The following is a 16,973-nucleotide window of genomic DNA, read 5'->3' as shown; positions in this document are numbered from 1 at the left end:
GGGAGAAACTTTGTTATTATCATCAGAAAAACCTAGGGGGATGATGGTCAACATGTGCATGATGGTTCTAGGGGAGGTACATGGGGAAATTGCTGAGGTGTTCTAGTGGCAAAATTACCTTGAGCTTATTAAAAGCAGCTGCATCACATCCTTTAGAGGAAAGCAGCACAAACCAATCTAAAGTTAACAGCTATGGGAAATCAGCTTCAAAGCTAAACTGACTAAACATGACAGGTTAAATGAAACATCCAGGAATGTAATTGATGGTATTTTGAGTTTTTGTTTTATAGTTTATGTAGCTGCTTGATATCTGAAGGCAATTTTTGTATTGCACATGAAAGGAGCTGTATCAATTGGAAATGCAGGATTTTAAAAGGGGTGGTTCATGTTGAGAAAAAAAGAATATGTATACCCAGGAAAAATGCAAAACCTAGGTTTTTTTGAAGATTAGGAGAATCTCTGTAAGACTCTCCAATTATTTGAATATTTGCAGCTCACCACCTACTAATGTTCACCAACTAAAAGGTTCAGCATGTTCTGAATTTTATATAGTAGCTGTACATGTATATATACATACATATAATTAGAATGAATTGAGCAAGTTAAGCATTTAAAATACATTCACTGGTTGAATGCTGGGATGATAAGCATTGAAATTTCATGCTGATAGTTATTAGTGAAACATAACAATTCCATTCCATAAGTATGGAAATTCAATGTCATTTATTTTATGTGGTTTCTTCCCCCCCGCCTCCCCACACCCTTTTTAATTTTTTTTAAATAAAATCTCTGCATTTCTGAGTGGAGATAAGGTTTCAATATGGAACACAACTAGATATATTAGGTAATTTTCTTAGTGTGTAGATCCAGTGACAACATTAGAAATCTATATGCATCTTAAACCCTTTCAAAACTCTGACTTTTTTTTGCACAATGAACAGCATTTGAGTAATTGATGGTGACATTGAGTTTTTTTCAAGTCAACATCAGAACAGCTTTGGGTTTATAATTAGGAGTGAAATCACAAAGGTTAAAAATCCAGGGTGAGAGCTGAGTTCTAAAAGGGTGTATTGCTGGTTTTGGGCTAGCTGGTGCTATTGGATCCCATGGCAAATTGAGAGAGAGGAGCAGAAATGTTTGAAACTCTCTTAATTCATGTGATCCAATCATGTTGGTCATTCCTGAACTTAGGTAAGTTCAGAACCATGGTGGTATTTGGGCTGCTGAATCAACTCTACAAATTGTTTAGCAATTTGTAACCATTCTACTTAATTAGGAAGTAGCTTGAATAGTTTTCTCATTAATTAAAAGACCAGACAAAACACCACTCTCATCTAAGCTCTACTAGTTAAATTCAGCAGTCGCATGCAGTGAATTTCCATTCCAAAAAACATTATACCTTGAAGGAAAACATCCGAAGAAGCTTTCATTTTGTAGACAGAAAAGAGAATCAGAGGGTTTTGTTTTAAATTAAAGAAAAGAAAGAGACAAAAATAATGTAAATTAAAAATATGTTTCTAAAACATGGTAAGTCAAAAATAACTAAATTTATAGAGAGATTGGGATTACAACAATTGAAACACGTATCTGTAACATAAAATCCCCCACATTTTCAACTTGTCACTGTCTTGTTTACATCTGGGCCAAAGACCTAAGATATCAAACTCCTGTTAGATTTTCATATCCTATTCTATAATTCTGGTCTTTTCTGCTGAACTGTTCTGAAAGAGACCACTCACAGTTTATAGAAGCACCTTTTAGAAAGAAGTCCTTTTCCCTGCAGACTGTGCCCTGAACACTACTTTTATGGTTTCTAGACACTGTGATTAGGATTTTGGCAAGCATTTTTAGTTCTGTTTCTTCCCAGATGCTCACAGATAGGCAATGTAAAAACAAGTGTTTCCTCCTCATGTGGATGCCTTAAAGAGAAACAATTAAATCTGAGGTACATATAGTTTTGGTCCTTTTGGTCCTGACTGCATAAGACACACAGATGCTTTTATTTCCATCTAACACAGGACACATCACCTGATAATTTTACTTTTTTTTTTACAGTCTACCTCTCATCAGCTTTTAAACTTGAAATTATAGGACTAGTATGTAACAAAAGATTCCTTAACTGCTATTTTTTTCTTTATCCGTTTTTGTGATATATTTTAAAACTAAAAGAGAATATTTTCGATAGTCCTTGAATATGTTAGCAGAGTGAATACAAATTACTTTCTTTGTTAGATGCCTGAAATGGAGATGAAAATACTCTTTATTACTGTAAAACATTTTTCCTTCGCATTTTTCATTTTTTTATTCCTTTGGTTGGTTTAAGGTTGTTTTTGGCGGTTTTTGGTTTTTTTTTTTTTAATTTGGTTTTTTGTGGGGTTTTTGTTTCATGGGGGTGTTTGGGTTAGGGGGTTTTTGTTGTTTTTTAGGTGTTTGGGGTTTTTTGGTAGATGATTAGGCTAAATGTTTCGGAGATTGTAGACAACACATTTGTCAGCTCAGTTGCCAAAGGCAAGGAGAAATCTGTCCTGGACAAAACAAACATCAAATTGTTTCCCTGTCTGGGCAAAAGCCCAAATTGCTACTGAGGGTATTCCCAGGATTTTTTTGCTGTTGTTATTTTATACATTAATTTTACTATTGGGTAGCATATATCCATAAGTATCATTATAAACTACTGCAAAATCCCTGTCTAACGCAAAGAAGTAGGCAGATAAGGTAAGAAATATACAAAAAAAGAATTTAAGGAAACAATGGAAAGGAAACACATGCTAAGGGGAAGTTGGAGAAAGCACATCAAAGTTTGAATATTCAAAGTTTAACTGTAATCCTGATAAGCAAGGCAGTCATGTCAATAATGTGGACATAAGTTAATGGCATAGAATATTGCTAATACTAATACAGAGAAACAGATATTTTCTATAAAGAGATCTATATATATCATAATAATGCCTTTGGTAGTTGTGGTTTGCAGAACACTTTGGTTAAAAAGATCATTATCCTAACAAATTAGTTCTTCTGGCGTCCAGAAAGCTGTAATATATGAGCTTCTGATTCTCAAAGTGAATGTTTGCATTCCTATTGCTACAAAAGATGGGAATATAGATAATAGAAAAGTATGGAAAATAAGGACAGTTATAAAGAGGGATTTAAATGCTCTCACAGAAAAATTAATTAACTTTTAGGCCTTGCTGGTAAAAAGATACGTACTGGGTTTTTCTTCTTTTTGTCTTTATCCTTGCTTGGCTTTCTGTTGCTGACAAAGTAATGCAATGTTCCATATTCCACCAGTGCAGAGAACACAAAAATAAAGCAGACTGACACAAAAAGATCCATGGCTGTCACGTAGGAGACCTTGGGAAGAGATTTACGAGCAATTGTACTTAGGGTGGTCATTGTCAGGACAGTTGTAATTCCTGGTAAATGAATAGAAAAAAAACAGAAATAACATTACTTCAAGTAGAAAACTGATTTTGCCAGTTATCTCTCTGAGATTGGTTTTGAAGTGTGCCTGGAGTTCAAACACACAGCAAAGGTATTCAGTAGCACATTGTAGCAGTGAAATGCCAGTTCAGTTGGAGCTCAGAGGATTAACACGGGTAATTGACATTTTTGTATGGTCACTGCCAGTGCTGCTCTGTAGAGTACTTTGGTTAGATGAATTCTAAGAAATTTAAGGTTTTGGTTTTGTAGTTTCCTTCTGGGGAGTTTTTATTTTTATTGAAAATTGAAGTTTAGGGTTTATATGCTCAAATGCTTAAACAGAGCAAGAGACAGATCTACAAAAGAGAAGTACTGTGTCATGCCTCACCATTCCTTCATTTTCAGAACCTTGTTGCATGTACTGTGATGTGAAAAATGTTAAAAATGCATCAGAACAGTTAAAATCTACCACATTTTTTATTGCACTGTTGGTTTTTCTTTCTTACTGGTGCAAATAGATTAATTCTCAACAGAGTGACAAGTCTGTTTTGTGTATCTAGGTAAAATTTAAAATAATAGCTGAATGCCTTTATTAATTTTGTACTTCTTTAAAGCAGATTTTATAATCTCTTTCAAAGAGGATGTGAAGAAACCAATAACATGCTTAAAGCTTTTTTTTATGGAAGCCACTGGTCCTCTGTTATGTTCCTTCTAGGGTGTCTGAAATGGAAATTGTGTACTCTCTTTTACACTCCAGTGCTCTGTGCTGTGGTTCTGTGAAGAAATGAAAATGCAGAGGGAAGAACTGAAATAATTCTTACTTGTGTGGATTTAATGTAGAAGTAGAAAATGTGTTAAACTTTTTCTAGCTGAACGTTTCTTTGTTATTTCTTACTGTTTCAGCTGCTTTGCACAAGCAAGATTAATTTGGTCTCTTAGTTTATTTGTGGAGCAGTTGCTAAATGTGTAGAAATTTCTAATTCTGATTAATTGCATGTCACATTTTCATGTATAAGGTTTTGGATACCACCAAATTCAGTTGATTTTTTTTAGCCTGAAGTCTATACTTGATTCTTGGTTTCTAAAGTAGTCATGGTGCTACATTCTCCTCTTGTTAGCACTTGGACACACAGCCAGAAAGGTGGATTCCTTCTTAGTAATTATTTAATTTGTGTTGCCAGTCACTGTGATATGAAAGCAGAACAAGTAAAACTAATGCACCCTGCCTCTAATCCAGCTGTGCGGCCCCATCCTCTTGATGTCCATAAAAATTCTGCTGTAATCAGAAAAAATGTGAAAGCTTTTATTGTTGACAATCTGCAATAGTCAGAATTTGGCATGGTAGAAAAGAAGACGTGCAAATATAGTTCAGTCTGTGTTATTCTTTGGAAATTACTGTATTCCTCTAAATGAGGAGAGTTTGTGTGAAGTTGTCTGTTCTCATATTTACAAACTGGTGATCTGCCGAGGTGTCAATTAAACATGATAATGCTTGAAGGAAACAGGGAAGATAAACTCACCCAATGATGTTCTGGCTGGAACTGCATCCTTATTAATCCAGAAAGAGACCCAGGACAAGACAACAATGAGTGTGCAGGGAATGTAGGTCTGAATGGTGAAATAACCCATTCTCCTGCTCAGGTTAAAGAAGACAGACATGACTACATAGTCTCCTGTAAAACAAAAGCAGAACAAATAAAATAATATGTTAAAAAGCCAACATAAAATTTGTAGGTAGCAGTTATGGCTTTCCTATTCCACATCTAGGGGGTGTGTGCATAAATATTAACCTGATTCACCAGATGTGCTGATGGCAAATACACACATGCATGTTCAACACAGCTCTAGCTCCAGAACCAGTGGTTTTCCACACTAGGAAAAGTAGCAGCTGTGCAGATTAACTCAGGACTAACCAAGTCATTCCTCATAACCACACCTGCTTGGTAAGATCCCCGTGCAGCAGCCCAGGGTGTGGTGAGGGTCCAACCTTCCTCCAGTCCAGTGGCCCCATTACTGTGCTCCCAGCTCCACTCACAAGTGTTGCAGGCTTTCAGATATACTTCCTAAATTCTTCATGTTCTTAACTATTCTTCAGGGCTATGCTCTGTCACTAATTCATTTTTTTTTATTTTCCTGCCGATCTTCTGTTGTATTTTCTCCTTTAAAATGATTTGTACCAACATTTCCTAAGTGACCCCAAAAGCTAGGCTAGAAGTTACTCAGGTGTATATAACATATCTTTCTTATTCAGTAGTTTGCGATTGTCTTTCCAGATTCTCTTCCCCTCTCAAATTGTTAAGTAAATTCCATCTGGGCTCAGGAACACAGCCAAGCTTGAGTTTTTTGATGTGGCTTGGTTTTTGTTGTTTTAAATGGGTTTCTTGGTGTTTTTTGGTTGGTTTGTAGTTTTTGTGGGTTTTTCTGGTTTTGTTGGATTTTGTTGTTGTCATTGTTGGTTTTAATTGTGCTTTTGTCCTAAACTAAAAAAAACCCAATTCTTATCTTTACTTCAGATTTCAGCACACCTGGGAAAAGTCTTGATTGCAAAGGAACTACAGAACCCCAGGGTACAAAGGCTTTATTGCAATTCAGTGAAATGCACCCAGAGAAGTCTCTAATGGAAGCAGGATATGGTTTGCAAAAATAGAGTGAGCCAGTTTTCCAGTATTATCAAAGAGTGTCTAATGCAAGTTCTGCTTAGGTTAGTACCTTTAGTTAGCATTGACTTCCTTCTTTTCTGGAATTTAAATTTCTCCCAGAATAATCCCTTTGAACCTAACCACAGAAGAAACTTCAGAAATATTTTTCAACTGGTACTTCTTTGTTATTTTTTTTTAAATTTGAATATTCATATTCCTGGGATTGACTGGCTTTAATTTAATGATATTATGTTATAATTAAAACAAAACATAAAGCCCCCAAATTTTATATATACAGTTTTTAAGGTGGTACATCTGAATATGAGCAAACAAGTGTAATAATCACAGTCTGATGATTTCCTTAGGTCACAGATAACTATGCATTGTATGTGCATGTCCTTCATATACCAAAGAAGTCCAGCCAACCTATCAAAAACCAGCACTCATCAGCAGCACTGCAAAGCTGAAGCCATAAAATCACAGTATGACTCATTCTTCATCTCTCTGGATCATATGTTAACTTCCTAAGGAGTGATTTTTTTTTTTTTCCAGTTTTTGGAATTATCCCTTTATTCATTCACCTTCATATATGCTATTAATAGCATTGCTATTTCAATTTTATTCTGCTATGATATGGCAGAGTCACTTTAAGCAGTAGCTGTTTTACTTCCATGCCAACATTTTTAAAGAGAAGGATTTTGTGCTCAATATTATTATATCAATTTAATGGGACAAAGAATTTCCAGAAGTAAGAGATTAAATATAAACCCAAATAGAGATTAGAACAGAAAAAGGTACAAAAGACCCAGAATTGAAGTTTAGGAATTAGATGTTTTATTGCTTGATTGTTCTTGATTCTTTGTATGAGGTTCCAACTGCTATGGATCTTTTGGAGTAGAGGAGTGAGGTACCAGATCCCAGTAACCCATGTGCTCCTTATTTTGTGTCTATTCTTGCACAGGTTCTTTTTGCCCAGCTGTTTGGCAGCTGTAGCCCTTCTACCTTGTACTCAAAGGAACAGAAAATATCAGACTTCAGTATACAAGCCACAACTTTCCTATAGGTATTAGAGTTAAATCCAAAACTCAGTATCTGTGCTGAGAAGAGCTAAATAGAGATGGACCAAGGCACAGTGCAAGCCCTCCCTCACACACTGTCCTTGTTCAACAGCTGTGTGTGCAAACCCAGCCCAGGGTGCTGTGGATAACATATGAATAAAAAACATCTGTGTGTGTAGAGAGAGAACATCCTTAGTCCTTCTAATTTATGGACTATTTCCAAATACTTCCGGTTTGTTGTTTGGTTTTAGTGGTGATCCCCTGGTGTCAATGGAGACTTGTCTGTGTTTTCCCTTAACCCAAGGAATGCTCTTTATACAGTAAACTATTACAGTTATGTTTTTACAATATTCTAGGCATTATTTTAAAGGTTTTTGTTACTGTTCATAGCATAATCCATAAGACCTTTTAAAACATAACCCAAACTGGCCAAAGGGATATTCCACACCCTGGGATGTCTTGCCCAATACATGAGCTGGGGGAGTGGGCTGGGCATATCAGTCTCTGGTAGTGACCAGCTGCCTTGGATTCTGTCACTTCCTCCCCTTATTGTTGCAATTATAACTAGTGTTATTTACCTATTTCTAATAATAATTAAAACCAAATGTTACTATTAAGTTGTTCCTGTCTCAGCCCATGAGGTTTACATTTTGTTTCTGACTCTCCTCCCCACTGGAGAGGGGTGGTAGGTGGGAAGTGGGTGAAAAGCCACATGTACTCAATTGCCAACCAGGGAAAACTGTGACAATAATGAGATAAGGAAAAGAGGACTAAGTGGTGCAATGCTCCAGAGAAGTATCTTGCTGGGATTGCCAAGTTTACTTAAGTGATGTTGGAACGATATAACAGCAGGTCTTCTGAGATTTTAAATAAAAAAAGAACTCTGAACATACAAAATAATGCAAGACCTGAGATGTGAGGTTTAGGACTCAGTCTCAGTTGTCACAACACATACATCCAAAACGTCAAATGCATTAAGTCCCCTGTGGAACATGGACTTGACAGTGCTTTGCTTTAATCACACCTTTCTTGATGGCATCTTGCCCCAGCCCTGTTTTCATCCAGATTTGGTTTATTTTCTGGCTCTATTCATGCACTTCTCAGCTCTTTAGCTGAGACCAGCTTAAATACTCAGTTATTTTCAGATTATCTTTGTGCCTCAGGTGATTTTTCACTCCTGGTGTGATGCCTGCATGAAGCTGTCAAACTAAGACATTAGTTTCGTAAAATATGGCTAGACTTGATCCTCAGCACAATGTCATTTATTAGTCCTCACTTGGCAAATTTATAGTCTTTTCATTATTACTTCATCCTCTCTCTCTGAGCTCTGTGTCTTGTTTGTCCAATATTGTCTGCTGCAGCAAGAAAGCTTCTCAGACTGCCAGATTGCTGTTTTAGGGCACTAATACACTTTTGGAGTTTTCTAGAAATGAATGAGAGTGCAATCTGACAGTCTCTTTGTAAGCCAGCACACTTAAGCCCTCAACGTTTGGCATCATAATTAGAAGATTTTGGATTGCTTAGCTGTTCACCAGAGACCTTACATTCCTCATGTCCATTCTTAGGTATATTTCTATTACATGTGTCTAGAAAATAACACCTCCATAATTTTTAACTTCTAAGAAATACAAAATTTCCCTGGAAAAAATAAACTTATTACACTGAGGAGCATTATAACTCATCCTTCATAGATTTACACCCTTCCTCTCTTTCACTGAATGTACACATTTCTCCTATTCCTTTGTAGTGATCTGTGTTTGTATCTGCATATAGACAGGCATAGTCTTCATCTGAGGATACACTAGCAAGTTAACCAGTTTCTTCATGGGAAGGACAATGACATATATTTAATGACATGTATTTAAACCAGAATGCACTTCCTCAGGAAAATTATATCCAGGTCATATTTATCCTCATGTATAAATGCTCATATCGTATTTTCTACTAAGTGCATTTTTTTTCCCAATCATGTTTGGAAGATCAAGAGATGCAGAGCAGTGTTCTGACTCGAGACACAGCATCTTCATGCTGCCACACGAATGGGAAATTGAATATTTCTCTTGGGGCACACAGAGGAAGTACATGAACCTTAAGTTGTTTCCAGAGTAGGAGATAATTTGAAAATTAGATTAATGCATCAGTATTCAGTGCTTGTGACCTTAGCAAACCCTTGCAGAAGGTTTTATTTCTGACAGTCCTGTTCCATCCTAATTTACACAGCCTCATACCAGTCTGTATGAACTTTGGAAACTGTGGTCCTCCTCCTACCCTACGCTTGTGTGACAGAGTGATGTGAATACCAGGATTCTGTTCTGCAGCAGGGGAAGTGAATTCCTGATTTGAGGCACCATCTGTGCATATGTGCTGGCCTAGGTCCCAAAGGTTCAATAGAAGGAATTAGTCGTGCCAGGAAGCACAGCCAGGGGGAATGTACACTGTGCTTAAGTGATTTAATCAGCTCACTGGGTGTGATCCTTCATTGCTCCCTGGTTGAAGAGTCGTTTATACCTGTGCAAAGTGAATGGGGAATTACACCCATTAGTGCTCTCTTTATGCATGTTTAAGTGACTGTGCAAAGTGTAAGGTACTGGGGGAAAAAGCCTCTAATTTGTACTCAGAAGTGATTTGGTAGCTAGTGCAAATGCAAGAGAAAAGAACACCTTTATGACACCACAAGAAATTGGTGTCTTAATTATAGTTCAAGTAGCAGCACTTAGAGCTAAGACTGTCTCACGCTTAGTATTGTGAGATTCCTTCTGTTACTTAAAATACTGCTGGATTTAAATTATTGTAAGAACTGCAATATTGAAAGAGCTTCAAAAATCATATATTGGCCACACAGTCACGTTACTTATATGTGTTAGTTCAGTTCATTCTCAGATGGCTGTTGACTGGGAAAAAATCAGTCTTTCATTTCTGTTAAGGATCTGGAGTTTTGAACAGGGAAATTGATTTAGGTGAAGGGCTGGCCTTGTTATGGGTTTACACTATTAAGCCATTCATGGCTAACTTAAAAGCTTTGGAAAACAGTGAATGTGTGCATAGACATGTCCATATGGATAAGGTTTTTGAGCTCATAACGCTTTATTTCTCTCTGTTTCTTACAGAGCTACACACCGCTCTGAACAGCACCACAGAAACAGAGGGATGGTACAAGTGGCACTCTTCTCAAACTGTGTTTGTTCCTTTATACATTCCACTATCTAAAATCTCCAGAATTTCTCTCTGCTGCTGAGAGGTTACAGCACATGAGCTCATCACCTCATGCTGACTCCAGGGTGCCAGGAGTTTCATTGAGGAGATCTTTTCCCCAAGTAATGACAAGTCTTCTATCCCAGGGTCTGAACGGGATTTTCTTTGAGTGTTTAGTTACCTTAAATGTTTTTGTCAATGTTTAGTAGTATAAAAATCAATGTCTGTTTTAGTAATTCTGATAATATTTATAATGTAGGGCTTTTTGTGTTTAAAATTTTAAAATATGTGGAGAAAACAAATTATGTAGGAGAACATTGGTAATGAATTAATAATTCCCAGCAAAAGCTACCAAGAACCTTTATTACATCCTTTTAAAATCTGAAGTTTTTCTCCACTACATGAATTTGTTCAACTGCCAAAAAAAAGTCAGATAGAAGAGTAATGCACTATCCAGACTGTCCCAGAATTTTAGCCATTATTTGCTCCTTAAGAACAGATCAAATTACTAAAAACTAGGATTGACAAGGTTACAAATTCTATGGTATGTAACAGGCACAGTTTTGTCTGTGCAGCAAATAGCAACCACCTGGTTCCTGCAGACAGAGATGCACCCACTGTCCAGATTCCCAATGGGCTTTTAACCCCCAAATTTATACAGAAACCATACAGAGAGGACCAAGCACTTCAAAATGTTTCTTTAAAGGTACATGTGAAAATACAGATAGAAATGGAACCTTTTCTCAAAATAATTTCATATAAACAACTATATAAATAAATGGCATGCTTCTAAATGGGAAACCCTATCCAGTTTGTCTTTCTGGATGGAGTATACCTAGGGGAAAAAGCAAAAACAAAACCTCGTGCCACAGGAGGGCACTGTCACCTCAGAATAGAAATGAGAAAAGCTTGCAAGTCTGCCAGTGGAAAACCAAATCTTAAAAATTTCTAATTATTCTTGCCATTGAGTTTTTATACAAATACTGAAATGGCACAATTGACTTGTGTGGGTCTGGTATTAGAGGAGCAGTTTTAAAGACTAAACCAAGTCTTGTGCGATAGAAATATCCCCAAAGTAGCATCACCTTTGTGCTACAAGTAATGAATATAAACTGAATCAATTGTTAATGAAGAACAACTGTGGCAGCAGAATTTATCTTCTTTTCCTCATAAATAGCTAATAGATACATCCTTGTTCTCTCTCTCCTTTGCTGTCAGCATGGCCAGCAGTCTGCTTTTCTATTAGGCAGAGAACACAGCTATAGTGCTCTTGGTTTATTTTAAAAGGAATGGTAAATGGTAGTTTGATGGAATAGATGTGTTTCCTTGGGTTTAGTCATGGTACCTGGAAATACCATTAAAACAGTGGTGCATGGTGTCTATGAACATCCCCTGTAGGAGTTTCTAAATCTCTCTAGGTCTTAAAAAGTTGCTGGATTAGTACAGACTATGAAAATAATAGTAAATGGGACCAAAAGGATTCAAAGTGCATCCTTCATCAAAGAGTTAGGTGTGCTGCCATTTTTAGACAGATATTCTGCAAAAAAGAAAATATCTAATTGGTAAACTTGTGGGTCATTTCTTGTAAAGCAGCTGATTTCCTTCCCACTGTGTGCCCTCCTGGCACACTGGAGGGCAGCAAGGTTACCCAAAAGCTGCTGCAAGTAGAGAGAAAATGAAAGAAAAAGAAAAGAATGTAGACTAAGCCTTTTGTCTTTCATGTCAAATCAGGTGGTGGTGCCAGAGCTCTGGTGTTTGTTCTGCTCAGCAGTGACTGAGGCAGATCCCTGCCCCCAGAAAAGGCAGGAAAAGCAGAGAATGGGAGTCAGGAATCAGACCTCTCTGCCAGATCAAGCAAGTATCAGACTGTGGATTACATTGTACAGTGTAGCTCTAATCTAGGATGAAAAATCACATAAATAGCTTTAGATTGGTATTAGGATTTGTCCTGATGAATCTTCATTTGGTTTTTGTGCCCATCTCCTTTCTTGCCCTGACAGGGTCTATATTTGGAGTTCTGCTGGCATTTACTGTCTTGCTGAGGGTACTGAGTCAGCCTGCAAATAGAGTTCAGTGGGATGTCTTACACTGCTACAGTGGCATAAAGAAAACATGAAATTTGTTTTAAACACAGTTTTCCATGAGGATTCAGATATAACCTGTTCCAATAATAATCTTGTGTGAAACCTCAAGTGACCTATTTTTTTTTCCTTTTCCAGCAGATCAGAAAGTTGATAAGTCTGTCAAGTTCAGTTCCAATGTCCTTCTAAAACTGGTCTTTTGTCACATGGAAAAATTATATTCTCTCTTACAGCGCAATGTTTCTACATCTATGGCACAAAAATAATTTTGACTGAAGTATTTGATCACTGGGCACATGAATTCATTTTCTAAAAGACAGGACAGACATTTGATCGCAGTATCAATCATGTGCTGAAATGTATAGATTTATTTGTTGCCACAACCAGAAATGAGAAGTGTGGGGAAAAGGTAAAACCAGAGGGAACACTGTTCTCCAGAAATCTCCTTCTCTTATTCTTTGCCAAATGCCCTTTTATTGGTTCTGTCCTTCACAGCTTCTTGTTCTTTCATTGACAGATTTTTAGACTGCATAAGGGCCAGAGAGTTAAGAAAACTTGAGTCTCTTCCTTTCCAAAAATGCTCAATAATCTCTTTCCCTCTGAGGTTTAGCTACAAAATACTACTAATTGTGTTATAGAGAAGTCATGATGTGAAGTGAAATAAAATGGTGTAAATATTTAGCCTTTAGGACAAGGAAAGAAAATAGGCCATGGCATTGCAGTATTTGCTTTTAACAGACTTGCACATGGAATCAGTGCCATTCCCTACCTGACTGCTGGCATTACATAAAAATGGAGTGAGCCATGGTCATTGCTGGCACAGCAACTGTACCAAGTGATTTCCCAAGAAAATCTAATAATAGAAATTCTTAATATCCATTTCTAAGCAGTGATTATAGTTTGATTATGCAATGAGGTAAAACAATACTAAGATTTTGACAAAGCTTGCACAGTAGTCCATTTATATAAGATTATCTCTGGGATTCAGATAGCTGGTTTTCAATTTACATTCCAAGGGATGAATCCTAACTGCATTGCACAGCTGGATGGAGGGCAGGAGATGGGAGGAGATCTGCTCTTTTTTGGTGCAGTTTTTAAAAAGTGAGGCAGTAAGGTGCATGTCTGTGTGTTCATGTCTGACATTAAACACCTTGATTTCCTGTGGGAGCAGGCAGAAGAGAGCTGCAATTAGTTTATGTTTGTGAAATGACAATCTCAGCAGATGAAACTTCTGCAAAATGAGATGAATCATTACACTCATCCAAGCAAACGAAATTTCTTTATGTATGACATGACTTTCTGCCCAACAGTTCTGGATTTTGTTTGGTCCTTGGCCGCTCATTCCACTTGAAATGCTCTTTTCTCACTTCATTTGACAGAATGTGTTCCGTTTCTCATTAGTTTCTAATTATAGGAGGAAATAATGTAATGACACTAGGCAGTAATTAAAATCTATTACTGTTGTCTGCACCTTCTCTTTGGAATCACAGAGACAAGATTTAGCCTGAGAATTTTTTGTTGCTGAAAAATGTCAGTATGTGGAAATGTATTGAATGGACACTTAGGTGTGTTTGTTTCTAAGGTTTTATCTGTGAGCGCCAGAAGTCTGAAAGGAAAATGAACATTACTGACTGCATGTGTTTGCCCATGATATGATTTTTTTTCTAGTTTGTGACATAATTAAAAGCATTTTTTTTTTTTTTTGCTTGTCTGTGAAGGTGAATAAGCTATTACATTGGCATTAGCAAGCCCAGGAGGGTTTTTAGTGCGCAGGATTAGTATTCAGATGTGACAGCAGCAATAGCTTGCAACTTCTGTGAGTGAACCATCATGCTCCAGTGTGAAAATAATCTTCAAATTATACTGCCTTTTGTTCTCTTTCCCATTCCTCCTTGCCCAGGAAACATCAACCAAGGATGAGAGCTCAGTGTCTCATCACTGGATGTTCAGGAGTTGTTCAGGTTCTAAAGAACCTCTTTGACTCACTGTGATAAAAAGTCCATCCATTTCAGAGGTTAGAAAATGTGAGGATTACAAGAAATATAAAGTAAAGAGAGAAAGTAGAGAGTCTCCATTTCCAGACAGCAGCACCAGCTGGGGTGTTGTTCTGTCAGGAATTTTGCTGTGCCTGACACATCCTGTGTCCTTGGCTTTTTTGGATGTCTGGTTGCTATCTGAATACCTCAAGAAAAGCTGTCTGCTTCAAGAAAATTATGCACCTATAGCAAGGCTCTGTGCATGTTTAAAATATTGACTTGCTCAATTTTGATTATTTAACCTATTGCTGTAATAATGCAGGTTTTGATATAATGTAGTCAGCAATGTAAGCAACTAAGTGTTTTATTATAAAAAACATTAGATTACATATATTATATTACATATATTTTATATTACTTATTTCATTGATTTCAAGGTATCCAGATGGTATAACCACTTTCTGACAGCATCTAAACCTGCCTGCTGCAGGGAGAACTGGAGATAACTTCTGTTTCTGTGCTTCAAAGCATGAAGTATAACACATCCCTGGTACGCTAGATCAAACACACTATCAGAATTATGAAGTGGCATGGAATAAGGATTGTCAAAACTATGTAAATTTTATCATGTTGGAATTTTCAGCAGTTCGTGTCTGAGAAAGAAAGCACAAATTTGTGCTTGTTTTTGTTTTTATTTTATGGGGTGGCAAAGCACAAGATTGATGCCATACCATGGGTCTACATGTTTGGACTTTCTAGGCAACTCTGCAAAGGATTTGTCTGAAAAGAGAGTCTGGGCAAGTCCAGGGGTAATAAGAGAAATATAAGATGTAAAAATGGGTATTAAATAAAAGCAACACTTAAAGGTCTAGGTTAAAAACTGCAAATATGAATTAGATACAGGCCTATTTAGTGAGTGCAACGAGGCAAAAAAAGTCAAGTATTTAATAATGTTGGTCCAAACAACAGCAGTCCTAGAGACATGTTGGAGAACTCCCTTGAAATCAGTACTGTTTCATGAGCTTTGTGCAAGTCCTGGTTGCTGAAATAACTGCAAGTGACTCATGTAGCTCATAAACATCCCTTCTCAGATTTGCTTTTGTATCTGTGTGAATTGCCTTGCACGTCAGAGGTAATTCCTGTGAACGCCTTTCTTTTGGGGAGAAGAGGAATTTGAGGATACAGTACATTTAATCTTTGGTTTTGATGTTTCCAGTTATTTTCAGGGCCAGGAGGCAGTTGTACATAACCTGGGGCTGCAATAAAACTTGATGTTTCCTTCTGCTTCCTCTGCAGAGAAGAGGAGGCATGACTGCATGGAGGCAACGTTCTGCAGGGGAGCTCCAGATTTCACAGATTCATTCTGTCTGAACGCCCCAGCAGAAGAAATATTTATACAAGGAAATACCACTCAAACACCAGCATCTCACTTCCAGTGGGTGCACAGGGAGATGACTGGGTAGATAGTACCATAAACAAAGAGCCCAAGGGGTGCTGGGAGGGAGGGATACATCTGCTTTTATTGCTCAGCTTCCAGCATTAGACTGACTTTTTTTCCTTTTTTTTTTTTTTAGTGTTTCAATTCCATTTATTTTTAGCTTCCATTAAATATTTGAGGGCGCTTCATCAGTGGATATTTAGTTATAAACCCCCAGAAAATCAACTAGCCAAGAAAAGACTAAATTTTACTTGAGTATGGCAAGGAAAAACATCAAAGAGCAAAATTTATACAGATCACACTCAAAGCAGGGTGGTCACCTACCAAATGTCCTGGGCTTCAGAGAGCTCAGTAAGAAAAGAAAATAGCTTTGAGCACAACAACCCAACAAAGATACATGGTAAAATTTAAATAGTCCTGTTGGAAAACACTGTGCACTCACTCCCATGTGAGCTGTGCTTTTCTCCTGCTGGTCATGTGGAAGGCTATATAGGAGCAGGCTGCTCCCATTACTAGGCATGTTTCAAGAAGGGTTTAGGATTTAGAGCTGTAGTTAGATTTTTCCTTGAGCTGACCTCAATAAAAAGAACATCTAAATTGCATGAAGTCATGTGTATTACAGAAATAAGTGATGTGTTACATATATTACTATATTAAATACAGCCATACACACACAACTTCTGCTTTTAAAATACCACAAATCCTACATACAAAAGCTCAGAATGAAAGGAAAAATATTTTCACTAGATGCATCTGGGTCTGTTTAGTTTGACTTGTTTGAGAGTAACTTATTTATTGTCAACATTTTGTAAGTATCTAAAATCTGTTAAAACCATGCTTTAAGACCATAAAGAGATTACCAAATTCCCTAGGAAAATGTGCTCTAGATTTCACATCTCTGACTATTAAAAATATCATGTTCTTATTGTTGGTGTTTAGAACTACTTAGAACAATTTTTTATAAAAATATGATCAATATATTTCTTTTACTATTTGAGACAGTCTCCTAGAGGAGACTGTTGTGGACCAGTATTTGAGAGGCAAACATGGTTTTCATTCTCCTGCTATCAGTTTGCCTGAGGACAAGGCCTGCTCTGTGTGCAGATTCCAAATTGTTGCTCGTTTATTAAGTATTTTGTCTTGCAGAAGCCAGGTGCAAACTTTCAGCA

The 16,973-nt window shown here is 37.1% G+C and overlaps 1 protein-coding gene and 1 long non-coding RNA gene across 4 annotated transcripts in view; one reads left to right on the top strand and one right to left on the bottom strand.

The window, feature by feature from the left end:
- The window catches only part of GABRG2 (gamma-aminobutyric acid type A receptor subunit gamma2), a 60,768-nt gene that overhangs the window by 2,039 nt on the left and 41,756 nt on the right, over positions 1–16,973 (bottom strand). The window contains exons 7-9 of one of the 2 annotated variants that reach the window (XM_064724725.1): positions 4,941–5,093; positions 3,208–3,413; positions 1,400–1,423 (exon numbers count right to left, since the gene is read on the bottom strand). In XM_064724725.1, the coding sequence (XP_064580795.1) occupies positions 1,400–1,423; positions 3,208–3,413; positions 4,941–5,093 (383 nt within the window). The remainder of the gene's footprint in view (positions 1–1,399; positions 1,424–3,207; positions 3,414–4,940; positions 5,094–16,973) is intronic. The other variant, XM_064724726.1, reaches the window with a different exon arrangement.
- The window catches only part of LOC135453545 (uncharacterized), an 89,203-nt gene that overhangs the window by 42,258 nt on the left and 29,972 nt on the right, over positions 1–16,973 (top strand). The gene's annotated exons all lie outside the window — the stretch shown is intronic.

The sequence above is a fragment of the Zonotrichia leucophrys genome, chromosome 13, assembly GCF_028769735.1.
Source record: "Zonotrichia leucophrys gambelii isolate GWCS_2022_RI chromosome 13, RI_Zleu_2.0, whole genome shotgun sequence".
Lineage (NCBI taxonomy): Eukaryota > Metazoa > Chordata > Aves > Passeriformes > Passerellidae > Zonotrichia > Zonotrichia leucophrys.
This window is presented reverse-complemented; position numbering and strand designations above follow the sequence as displayed.